This window comes from Xiphophorus maculatus, chromosome 6 (assembly GCF_002775205.1).
Source record: "Xiphophorus maculatus strain JP 163 A chromosome 6, X_maculatus-5.0-male, whole genome shotgun sequence".
Lineage (NCBI taxonomy): Eukaryota > Metazoa > Chordata > Actinopteri > Cyprinodontiformes > Poeciliidae > Xiphophorus > Xiphophorus maculatus.
Genome location: NC_036448.1, coordinates 24044900 through 24066331, shown reverse-complemented (window position 1 = coordinate 24066331; position 21432 = coordinate 24044900). Strand labels below are relative to the sequence as shown.

Genomic DNA, 21432 nt, shown 5'->3' with positions numbered 1-21432 from the left:
GTGGTGGAACAAGATTTTCAGCTACATGATCTTCTGGGAATTCCTCATGTGACATTCAACGCACACGAGCAGCAAGTGATTTTCCACACTGGTTATCAAGCGTTTCAACTCCAACTTCTACCTCTTTTCCCCCCCTCCTTTTCTAATTTTGGATAATCACTTTTAACATATATTGACATGTGAAAATCATGACTATTGTGAAATTTATGCGTTACATGCAGACACAGGTAGCCACCAAACTTGACCACGCCCTTGTCTCAGGTGAGTTCACAGCCATAAACCAGAGAAGAGACAAAAGTTCTCTAATCATCTTTTCATCCTGAAGGAAGGAGAGAAACTTGAAACACAGAGAGGTTTGGTCAGTGGTCTCTTTTTGCTGGTCAGGAAGTGTTTTTCTTATGCAACATGAAGTTTCACCAAGATAATTTTGTGGCAGAGAAGCTCTGCGGGTGCGTTTGGGTTTGTTTAAAGATGCTTTGTTCCACAGGTGAAGTCACCTTTGGGTGGTGTCAGAATCTGTGGATTATAAGACGTGGAGATAAACGCAGTTTAGGAAACATGAGAACATGGGATGGACAGGCAACGTGCATGAACAGACTAGCTGCATCATTATTTCACTGACAGACATTTGTGATGACAAATTTTAGACATTTATACACAACATCCACTATTATTTACATTATTTAGTGTCACTCCTGGCACTAAAAGAACTAGTAAATTCATAGCCTGTATCTTATTTTTGAAAGAAAATAATATATAAAAAATACATTTTTGTACATTATATAATAGTTCAAACAGCACATAATAGCCATTATTTATAAAAAATTATGTTTATAATCACTTCCACAGCATTTAACGTAATCTAAAAACATGCATAAAAAATTATCTACAAATAAATGTAAACAAATTGCTTTTTATTGTGTAAAATTTAAAATGAAGGGAAAAATACAACATTAAAAAGCCAACGACTGTCAATCCCACATGAAAATTGACACAAAATATAAACACTGAAGTTTTTCATACTATAAACTGAGAATATTAATATGTTCAAAATCCCTTGAACATTAATAAATAGTATGCAATAAAAAAAAGATTTGTGAAATAATTGTTTTTTCCATGTTTTAGGACAGCTCCTGAACGCATCTTGAGTGCGAAGTTTTAAAACTCCTGAGAGTCTGATGACAGTGAAGGAGCCTCCCATTTGTTTTCGTTTTTTTTTTTTATACATATCGATCACTGTTGAAACTTGGAGGAGAGGATCGTAGAGGGATCTCTGAAGGATCTCCGGTAGGTTCAAGCTGATCGGCCTCATTTAACTTCGGTTAGTTTCGTCCGTCTTACAGCGGTTAACGGTTTTAAACGCCAACGTCAGTTACGACCACAGACGATCTTTCTGGAGCTTCCAAGTTTGCGCGAGCGCTTTAGCTAAAACGTACCAACGGCTATTTCCAGAGCTCACTTCAACTCAATGAAGAGGATTCATACGTGCTGCTTAATGTATATATATATAATTTACGATTATATTTCAGAGATGTCACTGTCCAAGTGAAATACTGTGGTAATTGTACAGAAAGTGTGTGATAAAACGCTGTGTAATTATTACAGTCGCTATCGGGTGGATTTTAAGCTTCATTCATTCTGGTTTTTGTCTTATGAACTAATTTCTGCTAATGTACGAAGGAAACTTTTGTCAGTAAATTTAAACTATTTCCTCACTCGCTCCTTTCAATTCTTCAACTTTTGTTTCTGATGTATAGAAAATGTTCAGTTGTTCTTTAGATGGATATCTATAGATACGTACATTTTTGCATAGGTGTGTGTAACTACATTTACTCAGTTATATTATTTACTTAAAAGTGAGTAGTAACTAGGTACATTTACTTGAGTAACATTTTTTTTTTTTTACAAAAGTAGGAATAGTTCCACACACCTTTTAGTTTTACTTGATTAAAGTATTATGAAGTATTACTACTCTTGAGTACAATTTCTGGTTACTCTATCCATTGTGAGTAACTTCATTGAATGACGAATAAGAACGTTTTAACCAGAAATGCACCAGACACAGACACACATCTACAATTTATGTTGAAGTGAGACCTCCTGTCTGAACACAATCTATGTTCTATCTATGTAATGTTATCTTCTATATGTTCATTCTGATGTACCATTTGGAAATCACACATACATACTGTATATATACACATTTGATGTCACACCTTGTCACTGGAAGTAATTTACTCTTTTCTGACATACAGTATATTTACATTACCTATAATAAGTATTAGTTTCATAAGTTTTATAATGAAGACATTTATTTGGAAAACAACAATTCTGCTTGAATTTGGTATTTTGTTATTTTATAAAAATAACAAAATATCTTTAAAATATCAGAATTTACATACGACTAATAATTTTGACTGTCAGATGACATAATTTTACTTATAAAATCAGATGTTATAACTAATCAGCTGCTGAGTAGACTTTTTTACCAAATAATTTTTACCTTTACTTGAATTTCTTGGAAGGTTACTTTTTACTTTTCCTTCTTTCTTGCTTTTTTGCTTAGTTTTTCTCTTTGCTTCCTTTCCTTCTTTCCTTTTTTCTTCCTTCTTTCTTTTTCTGTTTCTTTCTTTCTTCCATGCTTTTTCCTTCTACAGTTAACCCATCAAATCAACATTTTTCCTCTTTTACCGACTCTCTTCAGGGTACCGTGGCTGTCTGAAAGTCTCTGGTTTTTGTTTCCAGGATGCCGTTTCTGACTCGGCCAGCACTGAGAACTTATCTGACACCAAACAGGTCAGTGAGGAAAAACCCAGAAAACACATCAAACTCTCCTCCTGGTTTATCCTCAAGCTTTTATTCTGACGTCTCATCAGGAGAAAGGTGGAGGTCTGTTCGGTGGACTCCTCAAAAAGACGCCCAAAGGAGAAAGACTGAGACTCCAGTAAGCAGTTGTCCAATGTAACGTATATAAAAGCTCTTAAATGACTTTCTGTTTCAGGCCAGAGAGGCTCAGAGGGAGCTGTCAGCCAGCTGTGAACACCTGGCTGAGAATAACAAGGTCTGGATCTCAACACCTTCAGTATCATATCAAAACATTTACTGACTTTCAGTGTCATATTTGTAGGAGAAAAACATTTTCAGCAACATGTTTAAGAAAACACAGAAGCTAGCAGCAGAGGGCGCTAAAGCAGAGACAGAGGTACTGCAGCTTCATCAGATATAAACAAAACTCCTGATTCTGGGTTTTTCTTCACCGTTTTCTGCTTCTGACTGCAGGACATGGACACTGAAAGACGATTGTCCGCCAGCAGTGAGAACCTGACCGACCCGACCGGCCCAAAGGTTTCCATTTCATTTCATGAAACCACTTCCTCTCGTTTTTTAACGGGAACCTGAGCTGAAATCTGCCCTCAAAGATGAGCTGAAAACGTTTCTTCATTCGGTTATTTGAACGAAAACTAAAAATGTTTGCAGTGTAAAGCTTAAAGCTTAACACGTGAAAGACATTGTTCATGTTCTAAGTTAACTTATCTGCCAAAGGAACTAGTATTTTTTAACAAATATTAAGGAATAATTTACTTAAAACAAGCCTCTATTTCTTGCTGAAAAGTTACTTTTAAGTAAGTTTGTCTAATTTGAAGTTTACTAAGATATTTGCACTAGAAACTAGACAAAAATTACTTGGTAAGAGTTTGTGCTTTTTGTGTTGTTTGAGTTTTGTGCATTTAGACGAGCGTTTTTCTATACTGATATGTTTTATGAGATTTTTGACTTAAATCTCATAACTTTGACTTAACACATCGATTCCATATAAATATGAGATTTATCTCATAGATCTCATAATTAGGACATAACTCTAAGCTACCTTAAATACTAAATAAACTAAATTATTGTAACATGGATCAGACCAGCTGCTGCTAAAGTTGATTTAATATCCTGAGACTATTCAGTGTCGTATTGGTGGATTAATAAATGTGTTAATGTTTTTCTTTCACCTCCTATAAACATAAACACGAATATGGGTCAAATTATTCAAATTAATCGTTTCAGCCGTAGTTTAAGTTGCAGCAAATAGTTGAAATTGGAGAGTATTAGGAGAAAGTGATCAGTTTATTCTCCAGCAGCCTAAATATGCGGCTACAGAGATAACTCGATGGTCAATATTCAGTCCAATTTCAGTTTTTCATGAAATTAATAGATATTAATCATGTTTGTGTGATTCCAGGAGAAAAAAGGAGGCCTGGCTGGAAAATTCAAAAGATCTTCAAGCTTTGACAACCTGCTAGACGAGGTCAGTCCCGTCGGTTTCACACTCTGAGCCAAACGAAAACCTGAACTTCACTTCTTCTTCTTTAATCCCTTTAAAACTAATCAATGTGTTTTTCCTCCAAAGTTTGAAAATCAAATATGTTTCGTTTTGAATCCACCTCCTGTCTAACACTTCTAGATCTGGTTGTGGTTTTTTTTCTACTTTTAGGACAAAAATATTTTCAGCGGCATGTTTAAGAGAAGTGCGAAGCCTGCAGAGGAGGTAGAATAAAAACTCTGCTGAACATTTTTGTTTCTGTTTTATTCTTTATCCAGATTTTAACCTCTGTTGTGTCTTTAGGGGACAAATGCGACCGGCAAAAACACAACGTTGTTTGGCAGCGCTGAAGATCTGCAGGAGGCAAACCCAGCAAAAGTAAAAGAAAATTTAATCGAGATTAACATTTTGACTTAATTTAGTTTCTCTTCTCAAATATTTAGCATATTTTTAAGGGAGTATCTGTTGCAGGAGAAAACAGGAGGACTTACAGGGTTCTGTAAAAAGTCGCCCAAACCGTCTCCGCGCTCTGTTGCTGCTGAGGTGATGAAACCATTTAATGCATTAAAAGTATTTATTTTATTTGTAAAACCTAAACTGTTCACCTCTGATGTTCAACATGTTTATTCTTCTTTAAAATAGACAGAAAATGTTACTTTGAACAAATCCTGCCAATCTGAAGTCGGATTTATACTTTCATGTCCGGTTGATGTTTCAGTAAACTTTAGGAAGAAGCAACGATTTTCATTTTATGACAACAGTTTGCTTAGTTGTGATAAAGTAATAATATTATGATGGTTAGCATCAACTTTGGCAGATAATAAAACTGAAAACATCCATCCACACTGCAAAAACACAACATGCTAGCAGGTAGTTTTGGTTTCTAGTGCAAATATTTTAATAAACTTACAATAAGAGAAAACAAACTTACAAGTAACTTTTCAGGAAGATATAGGAGCTTATTTTAAGTAAATTATTCCTTAATATTGATGAAAAAATTGAATTTCTATTGGCAGATTATATCATTTATTACATGGGAAAATATTTTGTTATAAGTGAAATAATCTGCCAATGGAACTAGAACTTTTTTATCAATATTAAGGAATAATTTTCTTTAAAAAAAGCTCCATATCTTGCTGAAAAGTTACTTGTAAGTTTGTTTTCTCTCGTTTTAAGTTTACTAAAATATTTGCACCAGAAACTAAACCAAAATTACTTGCTATAATTTCGTGTTGGTGCAGTGCAAACATCAGTTGCAGTATGTTATATAAAAGCTCATGAATTGCTGAAGTGATTTGGAAATTTAATGTTGAAATGATTTTTCTCTTTTCCAGGATCCGCTGACGAAGCAGCTGTCGTCCAGCTGGGACAGCCTCACTGAGGCCGGGAACGTAAGAGCTAAAACCTAAAACCTTTGACTAGAGCAAACATTAACAATCCTTTTAGTCATTTCTGGAGTTAAACACTGGAGCATCACAAAACCGATAACATGAGCAAAACATAAAGCTTTATTTTCTTAATTTGTACAGATTTAAGGATCTAAATTAGCTCAAATCCAAACATTTAATCCAGAATTCAAATATTTTCAGACCTTTTTGATGAAAACTGTATTTTATGTTTGTTAATTCACTAAAAATGTCCAAATATTTGGGTATGATCTCAAGGTTTTGTCCATATTGTATCATTTTGTTTGAATTCTCCTTAAAATGATTAAATGTTTCTTTTTAAAGGACGACAGCGCCTCTCAACAAAAACTGTCAGCCAGTACAGATGATCTTTGTGACACCTCCAGTACCACCAAGGTAAGACCCTTAGATTTACACTATAGTCTTAACACTTTTTTCCCTCTTAATTTAAATTAAACCTTCATAATGTTTATGAAACAGGAGAAAAAAGCCAGGATGTCCGGGATTTTCAGACGAACACCTAGAAATACGGAGCAGCAGGTAAAAACAATCTGATTCTATAAAAAATAAATAAATATAAATATTCTGCTACTGCTGGTAACAATATAAACGTTAGGTTTCAAACTAGTTCTTTAAATTAAATTATTTTAGTTTTAAATCATTAGTTAATTAGATTCATTCCACATGGAGTAATATAAAAAACTGTCTGTTCATGATCGGTTCTGTCTAATTATGGTAAGTTGAGTGGAAGGAAAAAATGTGGTAGAAAAAGTTGTATCAGCAATGTGGCAAACAGAGTTTATCAAGATAAAAAAGCATTTAAGAGTTTTTTTTGTATTAAAATTATTTATTCCTCTTTGACAATATTTTTGGGTTTGGGTTTTTTCATTAGCTGTAAACTTTAATGATCAAATTAAAATAAATTTACACCTGAAATAAATCTCTGCAAAATTAATCTATATAAAAGATTTAGCTTTTGACTTTGATTATGTTGAAATTTGAGAATCTCGAGTTTGATTTTAATTGCAGAAAATAAAATACAAACAAGTTCATATTGAGTAAAATCAAATATAAATCTAAATTAAGCAGTTTTATGTTCCAGTGACCTGATGATGTTTTTGTTTCTTTATTTGTTGGTTTGCAGGAAGATGAAGACGCGACGCCACCTGCTGGACGCGGACTGAGTTGCAAGAGAACCATAAAGAAGAAACAAAGAGCAAGTTATTTTTACTTCGTCATTTATGAGTTGCAGAATAATAAACAGTGTTTGGAGTAATTTATAGTGGCGAAATGTAAAGTTTTTCTTGAAGTTTTATTTTGTTCTTATTTACGTTTGACAGGTTGTGTCTTTCCGAGTCAAGAAAACTCTTCCCAGAATGTCCAACGAGGTATTTTCTGCTTAATGGGGGTTTTACATATGAAACTGACTTATTTCTTTATTAAAAACAGATACATTTATTTAACATTATTTTATTTTTAATTATACAGAAATCCAGTGAAATGCCTGTGATTGAGGAGAGCGTTGAGATGGAGGAGCTGAACACTCCACAGGTCAAGATAAATTAATTTCCACAAGTTATTTATAAATAAATTATTTATTTTCTTATCTTTATTATAATATTGACATATAACTTCAGATCCTAAGCCTTTCTTTAAAGGATTATTTTCTTTTTCCAGCTTTTTATTGCAACAAATAAAGAACTAAAAAGGAAGTTTTTTAAATAGTGCACATGTACTTTTAATCATCGTTATTCCTTTACTGATTAAAGGATGTTGGAGTTTTTAGCTGAAATTATTTCATACTGAAAGTTCCTGTTTCACATTGTAAACCTTTAAAATGTTTTACTGTTTCTTCCTGCATTGTTTTAGTGTTTATCAGGCCTAGAGAAACAGAACTTAAACAGCATCTCTGATTGAATGAAATCCAGATTTTTAGAGCAAAAATATTTTCCCTTTATGAGAATAAGAAATATTTGTGTGTTTTTCTGATTTAAAAAAATCACCAAAACAAAAAAAACCCTCCAGAAACTTGAACTATTTGTTAATCAGGAGAGAACGGTGGTGGTGGAGCCGGTGGAGATGGCAGCATATCCCACTGAAGAAAGCGTGGCCCAGATGGAGCAGGTGGGATTAAAACGTGTTTAAAAAATGTTAAATAACTGACTAACTCCAGATTAACAGAAGGATCTGTTTTCAGGAGAACAATGAGCTGATGGAGTGGTGGAACTCGGCGGAAGGTTGATATCAGACTGTACTGGTTTTAAATTTAACATGAATTTGGTTCATGCTTGTTTCTTGTTCTCTGCCTGACGGATTTGTGCCGCTGGTTTCCAGGTTGGACCGAGTGGAACGAGACCTCAAATTTCCAGGAGGAAGATGAACAAATGTAAGAACTGCAAAAGAAAAGGTTTATTTTATTGGGGATTATATTTCTAGACTTTATTCCTTGTCCTACTTTTTAAAAATGTTGCATTTCTCTGTCCATTTGTGCATCCGTCCATTCATAATTTTAATTTACAAAACATGTCTGGACACAGTGGTGTTTTAGGGTCACAATAGAAAAATGTAAAAAATTAATAAAATTGCATGAACTCATGATAAGAATAAAGTCACAAAATTACAGGAATAAAGTAAAAAAAAAAAAACCAAAATAAAGACAAAATATTATGAGAATAAAGTTTAAAAAAAGAAAGAGAATAAAGGCATAATCTTATGACTCTTCTGGTAGTTTTATTTTTTGTTAGTTCTTAGTATGGCCCAAATACTCAGTCATTTCTGAAGATGCTTCAAAAACAGATTCACTTTATTTATTGAAATCTATAAAGTAGTTCATTCAGTCCAATCATGTGGACAGATTCACAGTGAGTCGAATACATTTGGTTTTTGTTGTTATTTTTTAAGATAAATTTCATTCTCCAGCAACAAATAATAGCCCCATAAAAATAAGCGTAATATTTTTGATAAGAAGCTAAATTAAGTCTAAATGTTTATTTTATTGGCAAAATAACAAAATAATGTGTCCAATAAACCAATAAATCAAAGACTGCAGATTTGTTTCTGTAGAAACTCCTTCCATATTTCCATCCTGATGTTTTGATTTTTATTTTTTGTCTGCAGTGCGATGGAGCAGGCAGCCGATCGAGTCTACATGGCAGCCAGTGTTTTCGTTCACCTTTTCAACCAGCGGGGGGCGTCCTTGCAGCACCGCATCCTGGAGCTGCTGGCGATGGCCGACGCCGCAGACGAGTTCCACAAGAAGACGGTGTCGGCCGCAGTGGGAGGGGGCGTGGCCAGCGTGGCGGGCAGCGTGGCGACCATCACCGGCCTCATCCTGGCTCCGTTCACCTTCGGGGCGTCGATCATCGTCACGGCGGTGGGGATCGGCGTGGCGACGGCCGGCAGCATCACGTCGGCGACGGCCAACATCACCGACACCGTGCACTCCAACATGGACCGCAAGAAGGTGGAGAAGATGATCCAGGGCTACCAGGAGGAGATCCAGGACATCAGGATGTGCCTGGAGTTCGTTCAGGTGAGGAAATTATTTTAAAACAACAAAACGGAAACTTTTCCCCTGAAAATGGTGGGAAAACTCAATTAAAAAGTCCATTAAAAACTCTTAAAAGACCTCCAGAAAACCGAAAAGAGACCAGTTTAAGCATTCACAAGCAAATCAATCTGTGTTCAGTTCGTTCATTGATTTCTAAACAAGAAAACAAATAAAAAATAAAATTAGAAAAATTTTAATGGCAAATGCAAAGTTTTATATTTCATTAACACACCATTTTGGATACTCTGGCTGAACTGGAGGTCATGACCTTTAGAAGCATTTTAGAAACAGCCAAAGTCTCACATTAAGACTCACATTAAAAGCCATGTTTGGTATTTCTGTAAAATCGAACATCATTAGCTGCATTTCCATTACAAATGTGAGCAGATCCCTGTCGATATTCTGCTAATGTTGAACAAAAACAATTTCACAAATGCAGTGCGTTGATTAAATAAGAAATTAAATTAAACGTGAATATGATTGTTGATGTGATAAGTCATTAAAATGATGGCAGCGACGGATGTAAACAGCTACATAAGATTATTCAGCCACAGGAGGAGAGGTCAGTGTCTTATTGAGGTGATGGAGCGACAATCTGTTTATGCTTTGGATGCAGTGTTTTGAGGAAATTATAGTCAGCAATTTTAGAGAAGAGTGATCGCTTTTCTGTAAATGACACAAAACTTTCTATGAACTGTGTGTGGTGAGAGAGCGCTGATGGAGCCAGCTGCACGTTGTCCGAACAAAGAAATTAACAACAAACCACAAAGAACTCTACTTCCTGTTTTCTTCTTCGTTGGCCTGTCACAATAAAACACTTTGCTTGACGATTAATTGAAGTTATTGCGATAAATTATATTGTTTTGAGACCATTTACAAACAAAAAAACTGGAACTGGAAGACATTTTAAATATCCAAAATAAAAATAAACAAACAGAAATGACAAATTAATAAATCATAAAGTCTCTGCAAACAAAACTGTCCTTCAAAAAATGGCTGGTTGAGACCAAAACACCAGACTGAAGATTTTTATCATCCAGGTTTTGGTAGAAAAACTATAAATCATCCAAATGGAAATTATTGAGTTGTTTTAATTTATTATGTGATTAATTGGTTTATTGCTTGTTTATTGACACTTCATGAGAGCTAACTTACAAGTAACTTTTCAGCAAGAAATGGGAGCTTGTTTTAAGTAAATTATTCCTTAATATTGATGAAAAAGTTCCAGTCCTGATGGCAGATTAATTCATTTACAAAAGACATTTTTCCTATGCTATAATTGAAACAATCTGCCAGTTGAACTAGTTCATCAATACTAGTTGATGAAAAACTATTTGCAGTGTAGCGCTCAAACCTTTTATGAAAAAACATGAGTGTTTCCATTAAGATGATTCATTTTCATCATTTCAGTTTGTGCAGTTCTATGGTTAGGCAGCTGCTAATCGTCTGGTTTTGTTGCTTCCTGTTGTAGGAGGGCATGAACACCCTGGAGGAGTGGGATTTTGAGAAATACTCAGAAAGTGCCACCAAAAAGGCTCTAAACCACAACATTAAACACGTGATGAAGGAGGGCAGCCGGGCGGGGAAAGCCCTGATGATCAACACCGATAAGCTCATTAGCACCGTTCAGGTTCTGGGCGCAGCCGGCGGCGCCGCCAAGGCCGTCAAGGCCGTCAGCGTCACCACGGGCGTCATGTCCGCCCTCTTCCTCGCCCTGGACATCTTCTTCCTTGCCAAAGACTCCCACACACTCCACAAGGGAGCCAAAACCAAGTTCGCCGCCAAGATCCGGCAGGTGTGCAAAGACCTTCAGGAAGGCCTGCTGGAGCTGAACAAGGTGAAGACGCAGCTGCAGAAGACGATGGACGGCATCGAGGTGGAGGAGTACGAGGACGTCGAGGAGGTGGAAGTGGAGGTGGAGGATGAGTTTGAGCCCGACCCGAAGAAACTGGCAGAGCTGGAGCAGGAGATAGACTTCCTGGAGGAGAAACTGGACAAAAAGGAGGAAGAGGTGGAGCCGAAGAAGAGCAAAGAGACGACGGCATTGGATATCTTTAAAATTAAGGAGAAAAAAGAGGAGAAGAGCATGAAGGAAAAAGATGTGGCAGAAAAAAGGGAGGATGAGGAGCCAAAGAAGAGCAAAGAGTCGGTGTTGGACATTTTTAAAATAAAGAAAGAGAAAAAGGAAGAGAAGAGTGTGAAGGAAAAGAAAATGGAGGAAAAGGAGGAGGAACCAAAGAAGAACAAAGAATCAGAGTTGGACATCTTTAAAATAAAGAAAGAGAAGAGTGTGGAGAAAACTGTAAAAATGGAGGAGAAAAAGGACGATGAGGAACCAAAGAAGAGCAAAGAATCGGTGTTGGACATTTTTAAAATAAGGAAAAAGGAAGAGAAGATCATGAAGGAACATGAAGTGGAGGAGAAGGAGAAGGAAGTGGAGCCGAAGAAGAGCAACGAGGTAACGGCTGACATTTTTAAAATAAAGAAAGAGAAAAAGGAAGAGAAGTGTGTGAAGGAACATGAAGTGGAGGAGAAGGAGAAGGAAGTGGAGCCGAAGAAGAGCAAAGAGGTGACGGCCGACATTTTTAAAATAAAGAAAGAGAAAAAAGAGGAGAAGCGCATGAAGGAAAAAGATGTGGCAGAAAAAAGGGAGGATGAGGAGCCAAAGAAGAGCAAAGAGTCGGTGTTGGACATTTTTAAAATAAAGAAAGAGAAAAAGGAAGAGAAGAGTATGAAGGAACAAGAAGTGGAGGAAAAAGACAAAGGTGAGAAAATGTCTGAATCCAAATCTGAGAAGAAGGTAAATGAAACGAGTGTGAAAGCAGAAAAAGACGTTTTAAAAGAACAATTTGAGAAAGGAAGCAAGAAAGAGAAAGAAACTGGGAACCAAACGTCGCCTGGAAAGAGACCCGAGAAAAAGCCTGAAAAGTCTAAAGAACCGAACAAAACCCCAGAAATCAAAACGAAGCCTGAAAATGAGCAGAAAGAAAGAGGAGAAATCCCAGAGGAGAACTGAGACGTCGAGGAGACACAGCAGCTGGAGCGAGAAAGACGGAGAAAAACACGAGAAAGGAGGGAGGAGAGGGGAAGTCACCCCAGAGACAGAGAGAGCTGGAGGAGGAGCGGAGAGGAGGAAACGGGAAGAAAAGACTCGCATCGAAGCCACAGAGACAAAGAATCTCCGAGGGAGAGGAAGACGAGTCATCACGTTAGGGAGAACGAAGAGCAGAGCAGAAGAGTGAAGAGCGTCTGGAGGCGCTTCTCGAGAGCCGCAGGAAACCAACAACAAGAGGAGGAGAGGAAGTGGCAGGGAGTACGGGCACAGCTGGAACGGATCAAGGTCCAAATACGACGCCCTGGGGCACGACAGCCTGAACATCTAAACCAGAGTTTAGAAGAAATGATCACACTAAACCAAACTAACGTGGTAAAATCACAGAAAAGAGGAAAAACAGGATTTTCTGCAAGATTTTCTCTAAGATGGAGAAAAGTTTCTGCAGATGTTCAAGGTCCAACATGGAGAACCTTCAGGCACTAAGACCCGCCTCTTGGCTCTGATTGGTGGTTTGAGAAGGCAGAGGAAATTGATTTTTTCCAGATTATCTGTTTCATTTTTTACTGTTTGGCATCTCGACATGGTGACAGTTTCAACAAATATGTAATAAATATTTTTTTATAAAAGTTACGTACTGCAGCTTTAAGGGCAGTGGGCTTTTTAACTGACTTAAACATTATGTGTTTACACTGAGAGAAAAATTACCAATAATGGAACTTCTACAAAATGTAGAAATACTGACGCTTTTTAATACTCTCTTTAAATTTTAAAGTTGTTGTAGTTCCTCAGATAAACAGTTTGTAAGTAAAAAGCATCACTTTTTAAGTAATTCATAATATAACAACGGTTTAATTTCAGTTTTAAGAAACAGCACCGGTGAGGTTTTAACATGAATCTTCTTCAGAGACAAATAAAAACCAAAAGCATTTTTAATAATGGCTATAAGGTCTTTTTTTTTTACAATAATAAAGTCATGATCTGACACAACTATGTTTGTTGAGTTTTGAACTTTTTTATACTTTTCTCTGAAAATATTGTTTTCAAAACTTTCAACGTTTGAGTGGGAAACATGGAGCCTGTTGCTGTTTTATATCGCTGCTGCTTTTGGGGTAAAACTGCAAATATTTAAGTGCTTATTTGTAAACAAAATGCTGCTTATAGTTTCGTCTACTAGTTTTTTAAAATATTATTTTCACTGTCAGCTTTTTTATATTCGGTTGCTATAAAAACCGACCTGGAGCTTCAACGGGTTGAAATTTGTGACTGTTACAAACTTTCTTCCACTCAGCGCACTTTAACCAGACATCAAGATTTCTGCTTTTTAAAATGTTTTATTCTATGTTTATATATATACATATATATAAACTTGGTTTTCTATGATGCTGGTTATTTACTGAACAAATAAAATATATATTTTAAAAAAATCGTTGTTACAGGGGTTTTTTATGTCTATGAGTAGTAAAGTAAATGGCCACTAGGGGGAGCCAGAAAGCTTAGAATTGACTAGATAGCTAGCTAGCTAGCTCGATGGATAGGCTCTAATAGTTCAACTTGGTCCTATAAGAAACTCAGTTACTGACCAAAGATTAAGGTTAAAGTCTTAAACAAAGATATATTGGACTTGTAACTTTTATTTATTTATTTATTTTACAGTTTTGTTCAAACTGCCACCCTGTCATGACAGGTTAGTATGAGAGAGATAATCTCTGAGAAGCCTTTCTCTGCCTTCTCCCAGTGCTCCCAGTGCCAGCTAAAGAAATACACAACTGAATCAGAAACAACCAATCAGAGCCAGGAGGCGGGTCTTAGCGCTGTCAATCAGGCTTTTGTGTGCTGCTATGCTTTGCTCTCCCAGAGGCTGTTGTGAATAGTTTTTGTGTAAAGGTAAGCTGTTTCTCTGCCATCAGCTCATTGAGCAGCATGTACACAAGATTGATTGGCAGCACTAAGGCGCTTTTCCTGTTTGGTTGTTTCTGGTGCCCCCATGAGTTGCTTTAGCAAACAAAAACATTTGAAATCCTTCATAATTCACTGAGTTTAGCATCAAATGGTATTTATTTACTCCTTTACATCCAGAATGCTAAACATTACACCTCTTTCTGCGTGTTAAATTTTATTCTTACATGTTTAAAAACCAGTAGGTTGTAGAAAACTTCTGGTTAACAACTCATTTTAAGTAACTATTCACACTATTTATGTACAACAGAATAATAAAAGAATGTCAAACTAGTCTGAAAACAGTAAAATAAAGGGTTTTTCAATTTTTTAAAGTTTCTGCCTAATCTTAACCATGCTAAAGCTCAAATTAATTAATTTTATTTTAACTATTTTCCCCAGAGTTTATTTCTTAAGAGCAATATAAAGCTCGCTTCTGTTGATTACCGTTATGTTGCACTTCCTTCTGCCACCACAAGAGGGTGCTGCTGCCCCGCATTTCAAATCACAATCATTTTCAAACGTGAGTAAAAATTATTTTTACTTGACCTTAAAATAATGGTAAGAAAACAATTATTTAAATGTTGTAACTTACTTACATTTATTAATTATCTGAAAAACATATAAAAAAAGTTCACATCAAGTTTAATAAAATATAATTAATCACATTTGTGTATCCTCTTTTAGGATTTTATCAAGAAAGCTTCTGAAACGTAAACATACCAACCATTTGATCAGGGATCAGATAATCTTATCAGATTATTTTGTTTGTCCTCCACTAAAACTGAATATCTAATCAGAGTCTGTAAATATGGAGACAAAGGGCCCTGAAGGAACAAACGGGGGAAACTTTCTTTACATTCAGGTCGGGGCTTATTTACTAAAGGTGATGCTTTTTAACTTCTTTCTTATCTCTGGAAAAGTTTTAGAGCCTTTACCGCTGGTGTGTATTTACATAAAACAGGAGTTTACTTGCGACTGAAGCAAACTAAAACACATTTTTTTCTCTATTAATGCATTCCTTCCAGGAAAGCTCCTTCGACAAAAATATGTGATCGTTTTGACAAAATACCTGCAGGCCGGAGCGGCTGGATGCAACCGGTGTTTGATGACACAACTTCATTTTCGGGCGGTAAAGAATTTTCCCTCACATTCTCAGGCCGTTCTGGCCGGCACCATGATCAGATTCAACGAATGAAATCAATGTTCCCAGAATAAGAACAAATCCAAGAAGAGGAATTTATGACTAATGGGGAGAAAAGTTAGAGGCGTGAGATTTAAGATAGTTTCTGAATGTTCTGGCCTCCAACTGAACCAGCATGATGACAAAGATAAACAAGAACACAGTGTTTTTATGTTTAAACCAAACTTACTGGGGATTTTTCCATGCATGATTTATGATGTTTTGAGTCAGAATTTAATCTACTAGTTTTGATTTTTTTAAGGCATTAAAAAAGGTTAAAGTGTGAAAAATCTGTTTATTTCTAGAAAAAAAATAAGATCATTTCTGAGTTTGAAAACCTCAGAAATTTGCTTGAAAACCTCAGAAATGTTCTAGAAAAACACGTGGAAATTTCTTAAAGTTACAATTTTTTTTATTACATTTGAAATTCAGAAAATTTCCAAAAGTCAAAAAGATTGAAACTCTTCTCTTAAAGAGAAAAAAAGAAAAAAAAATAATTCCTGTGATTAATCTCAAAATGGTTTTTTTCTAGCAATTTTTTCTTTTCAAACTCAGAAATTTCCAAGTTTTTTTCTAGAAAATTTTCAACTTCTTAAACTCAAAAATGTCCTTGTTTTTTTAGACTTCTTGGTGGATATTCACTATTCTTTTTGTATCTACACCAGGCCCCTTGCAAAGTAGTAAATATTAAAACAATTCAGCCAAACTGCCATCGTAGGAGTTGTGTATATTTTTAATACTTTGACTGTATTGAGCTCTCACCACAGATGAGTACAGAGCTTTAAACTCTCAGTTCAAAATGGTCTGGAGATCATTAAGTATGTGGAAAATAAACAAAACGTTTACATCCTTCATTCCAATATATATATTCCTTTATTTAATCAGGTAAACCCCGTTGAGATCTAGATCTCATCTCAGAATATACATGCACTACTCAAACTTAGGATGCTTCACAGATTTAATGGCAGATTTAATCTCAGAAACATACGCAACGCATTCAAAAACAATCTGCTGGAAGTTTTGCTGCTGCGTATTCAAATCTAAAACCTCTTCCCTGTTCTTTCTTCAAATTCCCTTCCTTCAAAAATAACAATGCCTGCCAATATTTGTGGCAAACTAAGGAACTACTGTAGTTGCACAATGTTTTGGAACTGCCTCAAGCAATTCTGCACAGAAATAATGTAACAGTTGCAGGTGCGTCTGGTTTGTGGTAAAGCGTCACATTTCAAAGTGAGAGATGATTGTGAGTCACCGCATCAAACTGTTCTCAAAAACAAAACCAGTTTACCACAGCAAAGAGGATTTCACTGAAATGAAAGGTTCTCAGAAGAGTCTCCACCCATGAATCCAAAAATAGTCTCCAGTATTAATACTTTATTACTAATACCGGTTTACAAAAAGCAGCATGTGATTCAGTTATAATCAGTTTAATTTGTTTTAAGATAATTCAGCCACCTCGCCCAGCCCTAGAAGAACTGGGCTTCCTGTTGTGGGATATTTACACTAGTGGGTTACACTAGGAGTCATTGGGCCATTAAAGGCGACCTATTACGCAAAATTCACTTTTTCAATATTTTTATACTTTTATTTGGGTTTGAACTGCTTCTAAAACCAGCCCAAGTACTTAAAAAAATCCACCCAGCGTTTTTTCCGGCAGCCTGACAGTTGCCTTTCTGTGCAATTCCACTCGATTCACAGACGGTCTGGACTTTCTCCCATTCACTGGGATTCCTCTGGCAGAATTTCCACCGCACCAATCAGCGAACAGAACAATGACATCAATTTCTTAGCTTCATAGGGTCAAACTGGTGTGTTACATACGTCACAACTAAACGTTAGAAATTTGGTAAAATTTAAAGCTTCAACAGAATCGAAAGGAAGAAATCGTTTCTCAGCAGCAAGTCACCAGCCCGAATAGAGAGGTCTGGTTTTTTACCAGGCTAATTTGTGTAACAATAAGTTAAGTCACATTCGATGGGCTCTGTGCTGTTTCCTAGCAACCCCAGCCAACCCCAGCTGAGCTCCAAGATGTTTAGTCAACTGATTTTATCACTGTATAATGGCTGCTGGAAAAGACAAGAATTACTGTTGAGTTACCATCCAGAAACCACCTGCAGTATTCTTCTTGTTTGTGCAGGAGGCTCTGCTTCTGCTTTTCAAAGATCTATGGTTGCAAAATTGCACATCTGTTTGCAGCCTTTTGCATGTGCGAGTGTAAACGTTGAGTCGGGCGGACGTGGCCAGCAGCAACTTATTTGGATTTAGAGTGACAAGAGGCACTAAAACAGACTAAAATCTTGTCATGTAAGAATGTTTTTGAGCAAAACATGTAAAGAATGTGTTTTGTGTAGCCCATAAACCTGTCCTGACATGTTCAAGGAAGCGTAATAGGTCACCTTTAAGGTCGCTGTGAGCTCATGGGGGTGAAAATGGTCATAAAACCAGCTGAGACTGCGTCGTTAAAAGCTTGGAGTCGTTTACATGAACTTTCTGTCATGATGGAACATTAAACAGACCTGGTGACCTTTGATCTGACCTCCATATGCGGCTCCACCCTGCTGTTCAAACACTCAGACACTTCGCCACAAAACGCCTAAATCAAAAACAAAACAGAGGCTCAAGTCTAAACTAATCTCTTTTCTATGGTTTTTTATGGTTTTATAAACCAACAATGCTACAGGTTGTTTAGTTAATTACCTCTTATTTAAATTACGTCTCTGCGACGGTCAGCGATGCTCGCAGCAGTATTCAAATGGACCTACTCTCAATGAAAGGCCTCATTGTCTCTCTTGTATTCTATTATTTGCTCTGTCGCTCTTTAAACAAAGGTAACTGGGCCGGGTTCGGCCACGAGAAGTTCTGAGCCGGAAAGTAAATAAAAGAACAAAGGCGGTCTGTTGGGTTGAGGATCACAAAAAGATAAAACAGATGCATGAGCTTCCCCAACAAAAGCAGCAAATTTCAGTCTTAAGCACAACAATAAACAAATAAATAAGAGTTTATTGTTCAGTGAAGAGGCTTTAAAGTTAAACTTTTTCATTGTTTTGTTTCAAAAAAATAATAATCTGTTTATTTTGTGTCTTGTAATATTCTTTACTTCAGTGCATTAAATTTCTATTTTCTGTTAATTTACATGATAAAAGTCTGATTAAGTTCAAAAACAAAAATAATTGCATTTACTTGCATCTTCAATTAAATTAAAAAGATTAATAATTATCCCATAATGTTTTATCTCCTTAATGTTTTTATCATTGCAAACTTTTATATAATGAAAAGTTTGTTTTATCATTACTTTTGTCAGGAAAACTAAAAGCTTTTAATCTGAAACTCACTGAGATACAAATAAATAATAATACTTTATTGCATAATGAAGAGGATTTAAACATTAATACTGTTTTATTTCCCCCCCATAAAATTAGTTATTTTAAGTTTTGTTTAAATATTTTTTTTACTTCAATTAAAAATTACATTTCTATTTTTTATTAATTTACCTTTTATAAGTTTGATTTACATCCCAAAAAATCTATTTTGTGTTTTGTTTACGTATTGTCACCTTCCTAAAATTTATCATTTCATGTCAAAAATTATTTTCTTTTGGCCACATTTTTGGCAAAAAATGTCTAATAGGCTATTATTTTAAGAAAGTGACGGTATTATTTACTTCAATGCATTAGCTTAAACTTATATTTTCTATTAGTTTGAATGAAAAAGTCTGACTAACTGATTAAGTTAATCTCCAACTGTATTAAGAAGGCTAATAATGATCTAATCTTGTTTTATTTCTTTAATTCTCTTATCATTGGTAACTTTAATGCATGTTTTTGTTTATCGCCAGTAGAGTTGCTTAAAGGTGCAGAAACCAAAGACATTTTCAAACCCAAAAATACTTTACAGATCCCAAAGTAAAAAAGCTGTTATGTCGCATTTATACAAAAAAAAAAAATCAAAATAGTGACGACGAAATAAAATGCAATGCAGTAAATGAATCCCATTTGAAGCTCAACTCTAAAATTGTCTTTCTCCTTTATTAGTTTTCACCGCCTTCGTCCCGTAAGCTGAATAAAAACGGATTATTCCAAACAAGGAAGTTCATGTTGGGCAATTTTACGAGAAGTTTCCATAAATTAAAACATCTTCGGAATCCAGTCGATAAGGTTTCCAGCTCCACATTATTGTTTATTTTCTTCCTTACCAGAAAAAATGAGAAACATTTAAGATGCTGACGGTGTGGGATTAATCGAAATAGATTGTTTTTTTTTCTTTTTGCAGTAATGTTAACATTTGATGTTTTACGGTGTTTTTTAAAATTAGACTTGTTTTCCTGAGTTCTTCTGGTAACAACAGAAACATGATCCAGTTTTAAACACCGACCTCAAATTTTCCTGTAAATATAATCAATAGGTTACCTCTACAACAATAGATTAAATATATTTTTGTTTTAATTGCAGCGCTGGTGGCTGTAAATCCAGATGATGTAATTTGGAAAACGTCCAGCATTAAGGTGACTAATCGAAAGGCAAAACCAGAGCGTAGCTAGGAAGGAATGCAGCCCCTCCTGGTTTGGCATCATGGCACCAAACCGTCCAGTTTTCTTTGCCTAATGACGTCAAAGCCTTAAAAACGTCTCAGGTGTCGCATTCCACATGCTATTAACTAATTACCATGTGGCCCCATCACCTGAAAAACATTTCAACACTGCTGTAACGCAACTATTTTATGTGTAAATACTCTTCACCTTAATAAGCTTTTAGTAGGTATTACCCCACATTTACATTCTTTGAAACTGTAATTTTTAGATTAAAATCTGAGCAGGTATCAAGATTTTACAGCAAGGGTGTTCAAAGTGGGGAGCGTGGGCCATTTTGTGGCCATTAGACGGATTTGTTGTGGCCCTCCGACCACAATTCCAGAGATAATTTAATACAAAAATATGACTTTTAGATTAATTCTGTTTTTAAAACAAGATTTTGTTACTAGTTTGACTTAATATTCTAATTCAAAATGTCTTGTTTTCTTTAGCTGTTAGTGGAAAATCAACATAACTGGCAGAAACGAAGGCTTGAAAACATCCAATTAATTAATCTATTTTATTTGTTTTTACTTGGTGATGAAGGTTCAAAAATAAGCGAGTTTTTTCAGTAATATTTTAATTTATTGAATGGGTCTGTAATAACATGTTTTTAAAAGACTTTACTGCAAAGGTGTTCACAGTGGGGTGCGTGGGCCATTTTCCTACAAAAAAAAACAATAAAAAAATCTGATTATTTGTCAGTTTGTTGTTGAGTTGGTGAAAAATAAATCCCAACACCATTTTGGTGATTTTAGCTTTTAGAACTTAATATTTTAAAGTTAAAATCTCAGGTAATAAAAAGTTTACTTTATAGTATAAACGCTCCGATCCGGGTTCTCCAGGCTGATTCCAATTCCTGGGCTTCTTGAGATCTTCTGATTCCTATTTTGAACAATTTCCATTTCTCTGATGCAATAAACACATTTAGTTACATTTTTTATGTATTTTCAGGTTTTATCTGATAATAACAATAAAATTACTTCAAAAGTGCATCAATGTTTCATCCAGAAGGTCAAAAAGACAAGAGACAAAATGTTTTGAAAGACGTACTTCTTGTTTCATCTAGAGCAGGGGTGTCCAAAGTGTGGCTCGGGGGCCAATTGTGGCCCTTGGACTGATCCTTTGTGGCCCACATCTGCAGTACAAGAGTGATACAAACCTGTTTATTAAACGTTTAATCAGGTTCAAAATATTACCAACATAATTTTCTTACAATGGAAAGCATTTTTTTGTAGGAAAATGTTTTTGTTTTGAGAAAACTTACTGTACTTGACAATTTTCTGAAAACAGATTTTTCTAACATAATTTGTGTAAATATATATAATACAGCGACCGAAATACTGCTTGACTTAATATTGCTTGACTGCTTGACTTAATAAATTTGTTCAACCGAAACTAAAAGAATTTGAAAACTGGACTCTTTT

General features: G+C 35.5%; 1 protein-coding gene across 1 annotated transcript; it reads left to right on the top strand.

Annotated features, from left to right (window-relative positions):
• Positions 1 to 1192: 1192 nt before the first annotated feature.
• On the top strand, positions 1193 to 14827 carry LOC102229833 (myb-like protein X). The gene is made up of 20 exons (XM_023335825.1): positions 1193 to 1287; positions 2746 to 2796; positions 3002 to 3061; positions 3128 to 3202; positions 3280 to 3345; positions 4229 to 4294; positions 4481 to 4534; positions 4613 to 4687; positions 4781 to 4852; positions 5644 to 5700; positions 6040 to 6111; positions 6196 to 6255; positions 6860 to 6931; positions 7056 to 7103; positions 7204 to 7266; positions 7765 to 7839; positions 7913 to 7952; positions 8050 to 8101; positions 8833 to 9247; positions 10737 to 14827. The coding sequence occupies exons 4-20, from the start codon at positions 3149 to 3151 to the stop codon at positions 12279 to 12281; spliced, it is 2886 nt and encodes a 961-aa protein (XP_023191593.1). The 5' UTR covers positions 1193 to 1287; positions 2746 to 2796; positions 3002 to 3061; positions 3128 to 3148; the 3' UTR covers positions 12282 to 14827.
• The last annotated feature ends 6605 nt before the right edge of the window (positions 14828 to 21432 follow it).